This window comes from Gadus morhua, chromosome 3 (genome assembly GCF_902167405.1).
Source record: "Gadus morhua chromosome 3, gadMor3.0, whole genome shotgun sequence".
Lineage (NCBI taxonomy): Eukaryota > Metazoa > Chordata > Actinopteri > Gadiformes > Gadidae > Gadus > Gadus morhua.
Window position 1 is genome coordinate 12,307,674 of NC_044050.1, and position 10,000 is coordinate 12,317,673.

General features: G+C 44.4%; 1 protein-coding gene across 1 annotated transcript in view; it reads right to left on the minus strand.

Moving 5' to 3' along the window:
• Positions 1-9,072, minus strand: part of LOC115541067 (microtubule-associated serine/threonine-protein kinase 1-like) — a 64,867-nt gene extending 55,795 nt beyond the window's left edge. The window contains 2 exon segments of the mRNA XM_030352808.1: positions 2,267-2,298; positions 7,761-9,072. Of these exon segments, the coding sequence (XP_030208668.1) occupies positions 2,267-2,298; positions 7,761-7,799 (71 nt within the window). The 5' untranslated portion in view covers positions 7,800-9,072.
• Between the last annotated feature and the right edge of the window lie 928 nt (positions 9,073-10,000).

The window sequence follows — 10,000 nt, forward strand, 5'->3', positions numbered from 1 at the left end:
ATGGTGGTCTGCCAGGTATACGGATGCAACACCTTGCCTCATTAATTCAACTTTCAAATGTATTTGCGGTACTCTTTCCTCTCCCACGCGTCTAGGAGCGATCCGGACATGCTACTGTAATGATGTCATCATCTGGCCTCTGAAAGGGGTCTTCCTCTGTTGCCGTGACCCCTCCCATACACACACACACACACACACACACACACACACACACACACACACACACACGTGTCCTACAGTGACATCTGCTACCATTAGGCACATGTCAAAGGCCATGGGCAATGACAACCGAGAACAATGCATTAGGGCTTATAGGAACACACTCACACACACACACACACACACACACACACACATACAAGTACATAGAACACACGCAATTCACAACCACCACTATCGTGACCGTCTGGGCTGGAGTACCTGTTTGTCTGATGAAAGAAACAACAGCTTGATTTATTTCCCGTCTGTTTATGCAGTGCAGAAGCCAGCTAGCAAACATGAATTTGCCTCTTGGCTTCTGTAATCTTGCACGTGTCAACAGTTATTCCCCTGACAATTTTTTTGATCAATGCTTTCTTTTTGTGCAAAATAAATCCCAAGTTGAGGGCAAAAGAAAATGCTTGATTAAAAAACCTGAACATGACTTTGTAAAAGGTCACGGTTCGCATTTTTGCTTGTCCAGCCTTGTGCATCCATTCCAATGATTTTGAGAGGAAATGAATTCCCTTTTTATTTGTGCTGTAATCTATAAGGTTGTATTTCACAACGACCTCAACAGCAGCTATGAGAAGATGTTTGGCCATGCGACAGAGAGGGGGCGCTAGAGAGTTAAACAGAGCCACACATCCACGGGGGAAGCGCCTTACATTACAAGCTGATGACTCACCTTCACGGCGTTGGGGGTCTTTCGCTTCTCGATCGCCCATTTCAACGGACCAATTGTGTGTTTAAATTGAACAGCTCCATCTTCCTGTGTGTTCCTTCTCAAGCTTTCTGGTATTTTCCTACTGGGGTCATGTGTGGTTTATTTCTTGTCAGTTTGAGGGTTTGGGCTTGGATGTTAATCGATAGATTCTAATGTAGATCTGAGTGTGCGGTGCACTTTGACCCCGACCTAATTACACCTGCCTTGGTTTTCAGCACCATGGACAGCGACACACACGCACACAAGCCAATGCACAAACCCTGTCACAGACCCACGTAGACGTTACACAGTAAAGATCAGCGGTCAATCACCTATCCAGATGGTGAGCAGTTTGAGGTTGGTTTGAATGCAAATTCAGTTGACATGGTATTTACATACCGCGTTTGACATACGATAAAATATCACACACAGCTGTGTCCAAATTGATAATTCAAAACAGTGGTGCTGCTGATATTATAATATAATGTAAATATAATAATATAAAAATCTCTTCATCATCTGCCTCTTTCATAAAGATAAAGATTAACCACAGGCAAGGATCAGAGACGTTTCAATGACGTTGTTGCTCTGAATTGGAGAAATAAAAGTAACTGTCCTGCATGCACGCACACATACTTAGTACTGCCATTGTTAATCAGTCACAGCTAAGCAGTACATGTGACACTTTACTCCCTTCCTGAAGCACGGCCTATCCATCTCTCTCACTCGTTCTGTCTCTCTTGCAGTGTCACACTTCTCTCTACCACTTTGCATCTCTCTCCCTCTCTCTCAGTATGTTTCTCCCACACTACTCTATCCCTCCTTCCCTCACCCTTACTCAACTCATCCTCCTGCTCTCTGTCTCTTCTCCTCTCATTTCCTTCTCTCCTTCCCTTCCATCCCATTTCCTTGTTCTATATATCTGTCTCTTACCCCTCTGTCTCTTAGATCACTCTCTACGGCTCTCTCTCTCTCTCTCTCTCTCTCTCTCTCTCTCTCTCTCTCTCTCTCTCTCTCTCTCTCTCTCTCTCTCTCTCTCTCTCTCTCTCTCTCTCTCTCTCTCTCTCTCTCTCTCTCTCTCTCTCTCTCTCTCTCTCTCTCTCTCTCTCTCTCTCATTAAGGCCGGGGCGCTTGCTGAAGCAGAGTTTCCATTGCGTGGCTCACTGGTGCAACAGATTGTGTCTACAGAGGGGCTCAAGCCCAGGCACAGCTCACACAACAACATGCCTCACAACACTGCAAACCAAACACAGCTAGAAACGCTGTGGTCTGGAACATCTCAGGTTTTCTCGCCATGAAATCATGATTTTAACGCAGCAGTACAATCAAACTATTTGCGTATGTGACAAAAAGTGGACCCACCTGGTACTTTTCCGGGGCAGTGGAAGGTCCTTCTGGAAATTCAAAAGAAAACAGAAAATACGAAGGAATGAATAAACTTATTTGATGCAATGAAAACTATTGGAAAACATTCTGGTTACTTTTCTTAACAGAGGAAGGTTTAATACCTCAACATAACCACCCTGCGGGAGTGTTCAATGATGTTGTGTTAGAGGTGTGACTTATGTAATTCAGCCTCTTGCCAGTATATTTGTAGGTGTTTACTGCTCCTGATTATCATGTTGTTTTTGCTCAATGACGACGGCACCAGAGGACCCGCTTAATTACACAGTGCCACAAGAACGACGATACAATTAACCTACAAACATATGTGGACGCTATTCAATCTAAAACGGTCTGCTACATTGAACAGATAATAAACATGACTTGTATACCTTTACAGCCAAAATATGTGCATGCTAGATATAACATAAGTGATTGTAACATTGGATAGCTGGGTAACATATTACAAATAGAGGACAATGAAGATACTGACTAGATATTATCAGCCGCTTCAAAAAGATCCAGGTCACTTGGTATTACTCACAATGTTTCAGCTTTTTTATGTTTCGTCCTTTGACTGACGTCCCTAAGATTAATGATAACAGCTAAAGTGGCCGAAAGGACACAAGCATTGATCCAGCATAACACGCCCTCTTGCTGGCGAAGAATAACCCCATCTACACATCTGTCTGTGTTAAGCGGGATTCAAAATGCAGAAAGTCCTCAGAGCGAGAGAAAGCTCAATAGGGCCATGGGACGGACATGGCAAACGTCAAACCAAAAGCCGGTTTTTAAAAATGGCTGCCGCCGTGCACATGGCATGGAGACTGAGCGGCGAGGGCAGTGATTCGATTAGAATCCCTCGGGTCGGATCTCAACCACAATTACCCTCCTTGTTGCCCATCCATTGGCAATTTGGTTCCACTTTACACCGATCCCGGGTGAGATCGGGTTACCGTTCGTGGCTAAAGTCCGCTCTCTCTTATCAAGTTATATCGTCTCACAGATGGGCCGACATTTGTTTTTATTCTGATCAAGGCGGTTCCTGTGTATGTGAAGGGGGGTGAGGGAGGGGGGGGGGGGGCTGTTACAGTCTGGGTGCACTTTCTGGCATCCATCCAGAAGTTAACAGCCACGCTGGGATGAAAAGTCAGACAACAAACACAAAAGGTGCCAGGATAGTACGGTCAACACAGAATGAAATTGGGTTTTATTTTCCAGTGAGGGATTTCGTTCCCTCCGGTGGGCACACAGCAGTCATAAATTTCCCACTCTCACTGTCTGGCTGTTTTTTTAATCTCTTTCTCTAGCGTCGTGTTTCCTCCTTCAATGTCCCTGGAGATGTAAACAACACACCCCTCACATATCAAAGACAGGCGGTCGGAGCTCTCGTCTCCGCGCAAGCCTCCAGCTACAGACTCAATACAATTCCTGTTAGAAATGAGTCAGTATGTCATTTTTTTATTGCCGCTTTCTGTGATTTGTAAGCTCACTGCGTCCTCAATTGGAGATAGACTGAGGTCTAAATGAGGGTGTGGTATACTGAGTCGCCTCTTTTTGCTGGTAAATAAATATTTATTTGAGCATTCACTCACATTTTTTCCTTTTTTTTTCCTTCCTGTGTGAGGACATGCCCTATTTTTATATTAAAATAAAAATCTCTGCAGCAGGCATTGGGACTATTGGCATTTAAAATAAACAAAGCCTAACCTTAACATACATTTTGTGAAGTTCCTTTTTATACAAGCTTATGTGCCATAGCATTCGTCCGCGCACACACGATCGGTGCAGGGCACCTGTCCTCAACGGTGACCGTGGAAACGTGTTCAAAGGTAGTCGTAAAACAGGAGCAACAGAGTGCAGCAGCCGGGCTTAAGAGTGGACCGCTTTTCTCAATGGGATGACATCATCCACCAGTGGAGCAGCTAATGAGTTACATCACCGCAAGGAAGTGACCTCAGCCAGAAGGACCCTGTAGAGAGCCCTCATGGCACGCGTGTGGGTCAACGTATTTGTGTAAGTGTACATACCCATTACCCACGTGTGTGTGTGTGTGTGTGTGTGTGTGTGTGTGTGTGTGTGTGTGTGTGTGTGTGTGTGTGTGTGTGTGTGTGTGTGTGTGTGTGTGTGACGTGTGTAGATATAGCCGTTAGGGTAGGCTAATGGATAGAGGCTGGAACAACTGTTCTGTGGCTGGCCCTGTCTTGTGTTCTGTCCGTGGGATTGCCATGGATGAGCTAGTCACTCTACAATGTCGCTATGACTTGTCCCTTGTAGTCATGTGCCCTGTGACCATGACAACCACTACAACATGATCGCTGGGCAAACTGAGAGGACCCTATATAAATAAAGACAGAAAGACAAACAATGAAAAGCTAAACGCATTATTAATGAAGATGTATTAATAATGGTATTTTATTTTATTTTGTTTATGACTCTTCTTCATGTACCATGTGTGATTTGTACATTATTACAACCTCTATCTGATTTGCCATTTTGTGTATTTTTGTTTAGTGATTCCTACCCAGGATTAATGAGGGATTGGGAAAATAAGTATTCTGCATGTTGCTAATTCACAGACAAGCTATGTGCTGAAAAACAACGTTACAGCACCAGGTCCACATAATGTGACGGTTTTCCAATTGGCAACATCCCCACCAAAATACCAATAGCTTTCTGCCAGCCTTGTCCTTTGAGCTTAATGGTTGACCAGCTGTTTAACCAGGGACCTGGAATCATGGCTCTGCAGCAACTGATACTGAGAGTATTCATTTATGTCTAGAGAGCCAAGACATGAATCGGCTTCACCCGTTCACCTTTGAGTTCATGTATGAAGTCGAATCAGAACAAACAAGGGATCAAAGGAATGTAACACTTTGATCCGGACATAAAATCCCAGCCAGGGATTTCATTTTCTAACCCGTTTCCGTGGCAATCTCCATTCCTGGAGCCTCCACAGGTACAACCGTCACTCAGCTGCAACAAGCTGCGCTCACATTCCCCTTCGGTTCATAGACACTATACCACATACCTTTAGCTTACTTGGATTTAATACATTGCTTGGATTTCTGGAAGTATAATTATCATCAGTGGACTATTATGAGCGAGCAGAGGCAGCTGGTATGGCAGTGAGTGGCAGGACTTGGCTAAGTGAGCTGCCTCTTCTAGAGACATCACACTCTTATCTCTGCTGCTTAGAGCATTCAAGATGGGCCCGGTGCCCAGTACTAAATATTGGACCAATTAAAGAGGCAGAATGTAAAATAACCAGAGAGAGGGAGAGAGAAGAGAAGAGAAGAGAAGAGAAGAGAAGAGAAGGAGAGAGAGAGAGAGAGAGAGAGAGAGAGAGAGAGAGAGAGAGAGAGAGAGAGAGAGAGAGAGAGAGAGAGAGAGAGAGAGAGAGAGAGAGAGAGAGAGAGAGAGAGAGAGAGAGAGAGAGAGAGAGAACCGAAAGGGAGAAAGAGACAGAAAGGGAGAAAGAGAAAGAGGGGGAGAGAGGAGAGGGTCTGTGTGTGTGGAGAGAATCATAGTTGTACTATCTAAGCACTACCTGTCAGGGAGCGGAAAGGTACGTCAATAAGTAAACTAAGACTGATTAACTAACCATTTGGAGAAAAAGGGATTATTCAAATACAAAGTGATGAAAATGATCGACCATGATTAAATATTGATAATTGGTCAGTCAATGAGTACTTTCAAAGTTTTCAGTTATTCAGTTATCAAATTAAATGTATTACACCAACTGGATACAGATGGCCAAAAAATGCCATATTTGTATTTACTTAGCAACCTATATTTTAGCTTAATTCTATATAAGTCCCGCCAGTCAGGGTTATCTGGAGCAAATAATATGGTTGAGCAAATAATAGGTCAATGCTCAGATTTAATATATTGTCATTTGATTTTTTCAAACAAATTGTAATACTAATAGTAGCATTAGACCAATAGACTAAAATACCTTCATAAGAAATGGTTCTCAATTGATCCTATACTTCCTTCACGAAGCTTTTTGTTCATTTTATTTCTGCTGTAAATGGATACCCTCACATATAGGCCTGATAATACGTTTAATGCATTACCACTGGTGGCCACCAAACCAGTACACTGGGACGACTCCCTGCTCCCTTGCCTGGTTGTACGAGCCACGGTAAATGACAGGCAGACAGTGACAACACCACCTGCCTAGAGGAACTAGATGACTAAGCACTGAGGGGAGCCGTTCAATGAGCATCATGTCAGTCAATCATGGGTGGTACCCAAGGACTTTTCTTACGGCTTACATGAAAGCCTCACAAGACACCCAACCACTGCGACAGCAGTGAGCTTCAAAGTTATGGCTTTGGCTTGCTATTGAAGGCTTTCTGGTTATGGATCGGAAATAATAGCTTGTTTTTCCTGGTTAGCTGGTATAGCCTTTATTTTTATGTTTAGTTATCTTAGCTAGTAACGGCTTGCGTGGTAGTTGTGGTAAGCTACTTAAAGACTGCTATTTATGGTTAGCTTGCTAGTGGCAATTGATAAATATACAAAGGTTAATGCAAGTTTCTTTTTTGTTATTATCTCCATCCCTCTCCTCTGTCTTCAATGCTCTGGATAATGAAAGTGGGACAGAGTGGTGAAGGGAAATGAGCATATTCTAACAGCCACCTAGGTCTACCATTAAGTAGCCAGCTGCTGCCCCAACCCTACTCACTGGTGGGGCTGTTAGTGGTCTGACTCTCTTACAAGGGCCAAGGCCAGGGAAGCTATGCCAATATAAGACCTGCTAATGGGCCACATCCTCATAATCCCCTAGCTCAGATATGCTTATCGACCCTCCACAATTGATATGTAGAGTGCTGTGTTCATTTCTAGGCAGGGCTGCTTGATGTACGTTTACACATCAGCATCAGTGGGTTGCAAATGCACCCATGACCACCTGTCCCTGCCAACACAGACAAACATTCACTCGTGCACTTTGCTCCAAAGCATCAAGCATCTCTTTTCACTCACAAGTGAAATCTTTGCGGGTCGATGGGTTGCCACGTTGAGTGCATTGAGTGCTTTGTGTGTTTAGGAATTGAGCCCATTAACAAATGTCATCAAGGTATACACTGTGATTGCATGGGTGTGTGCTACCTGGGAAAATCAATCTTTGTCCGTACACAAAGTAATCATGTAGAATCTTCAAGATAATTATGAGACAAATGGTGATTCCCAACTTTTTACCTCTGTAGAAAGGAATAGACAACCTTTACTAAATAAAAGATTACAAGTTACTTTTACTTTAATCTATGTCTGGCATTCTCATCTTTCTTGACCTTTCAAATTAGTTCCCAACTAACATTTTCAAATTCAGTTTGCCTCCTTTAATGTGAAACAGGCCACACCACAACAGCAGAGAGAAGATCATGTCCACTTTTGCCATGCTAAATCGGTGGATTTACAGCATATAGTCTAATTGAGGTCATGCATCATTATGTTGTCACCCCACCTGTAGCCTCCGTCTTCGAATGATCCCGGAGTCGTCCATGGCGGAAACCCAGGACTCATGTAGGTCGGGTCTTGCCACCACTGCAGTCACGCAGGCCGGGGAACTTTGGGTCCGGATGACCAGAAGAGGAACTTGTGGGTTAAAAACTAGCCTAGTTCTCTTATTGTTTTCTAAATGGTTAGTGCAGCGATACTGCGCGACTCTGGGGCCACTGTACAGTTAAGAGTACAGTTGTGAGGAAAGCGTACTACAGCAGGCAACAATCTACCACCGCTACTACCACTACTACCACTACCCTGAGCTGCTGAATAAGCCTGAGCCAGGGGTGGATATCTGTGCGCTCTGCAGGCCTACACACGTTGTGAGTGCGATCGCAAAAAACAACCCCGTTCTTCATCTGTAAATCCAGCGGTTATGTTTATTGACAGCCTCTTCTCCTCCACTCCGGTACGACGTGTTTGCTTTGATTCATCGCAGTGTTGCCGACTAACAGCCCGAATAAATGTCAGCACTAAAAAAACAACGTGTCGCTTATAGGTCCGTTTATCCAACCGAGTCCATCGTACTACTACTACTACTACACCATCCACTGCGTTGGTCCAAGTGTGTACACCACACAGCCTGGTGTTGTACACCGTTATCCTCGGGCTACAAAGGAATGGACAGCGCGGACAGTCTGCTCCCACGGTGTAAATAGTACAGGCTTACACTGTACTGACAGTCACCCCAGACACTTACAACTAATAATAATCACCACAACCATGAAGGGTGGCGATACTTAGAGATGATCCGTGCGTGGAAAATAAGAGCGATCGATGGGAATCCGGGCGGCGTTGTTATGTGCTGATGGCGGGAGAAGCTTCTCTCTGGACGTCCATGTGATCACAGCCACGTAGAACCACTAAACACACGTTGTCACACACGGCTCGGCGTCGTCACGGATAGTGTTCTCCTGTTCGTATCGAAGAAGTGTGAGCGTAAAGCGTATGATCTCCATGTGATCGTAGATCGGGGTAAGGTGTAGTGTTGTGTAGGCTGGGTCTCTGCTGTGTGAGGACGTTGCATAGGCTCCTCCACTACTTCCCCTCATCCTATCTCTTCCACCCACTTCCTACTGAACACCTCCTCACACAATCCGAGCCTATCAGCCTCTCCCACTTCACCTCAACTTTGATTTTCGTTTGCATGAGGACGGATGATGTTCACATCTGTGGTTGAAAGCAATTCGATCGTTAAGCGGAAACCAAAAAAAACGATGAAGGTTTAGGTTGAGACGTGATTCAATATTCACACCTTGCCAAGCAGCCCTTCACACCCGCCCCCTGCTGAAGTTTCACGTTAATGCCTGAACTCGCATGGAAAAACAAATTTCCATAAATTTGAATTTCAAAGGAAATCAATGACCAATGCTGGTGACAGATTAACCTTCTTTGCAACTAAACCCTCTTTCCTTTGGCTCTATACAACGACAACTTTTTTAAAACGTTTGACCCTTTCGTTTTCATTAAACGTGATCCCTGACCTTAAGGTTGTGTTGCTCCCTTCTGGCGGACAGAAGGGGGACGGGGAGGGCGGATGTATCTGACAGTGTTAACTTAACACCCATGGTTAAAACGCAGGAACTGTTTTGACAACAAAATGGGAGGCGCTATCGACACGGTGGGCCATGTGTGAGAGAGGATGCGGGAGCAGAATGGAGCCGCCGGAGGTAAAGTCACTTGGTCGGGCAAGCGTGGATTTTTATTAAAAGAAGAGGTGAGGGTTAGGGTTACCGAGCAGGGGAACTTTAGGGTATCAAAAATATGCATGGCCCATGAACATGCACTTGGGAAATATGAAGTGCATTTGGGCTATTGTTGCCTTTAAGATAGAGCAGATGCAACTAGACTAAAAACTGATCTGAGCATGACGATGAATAGCTTTACACATAATTAAGATTAATGTTAATCCAATCGAATTATTTCCAGGAGCAGTAAATGTAAGAGTGTGCCAATTGAACAGAATCAGCAACCTCTCTTTCCTGAGCTTGAAATCCTTCATATTCCATTATGAGTTTAACCTAATCAAACCTCACCATCTCTACTGGAAGGCCGATTATCGCAGTTGCTGGTTTTGATTGGCTGACAGTTCAATCCCGCAGTCCTCCCCCTCAGCGTCGCTATCTGTCACTCAAACATTCACACTCTCGCAGAGCTTTCTTTCCCACTCATCTGTGTATTCAAAGAGATCTCCCCCTTTTC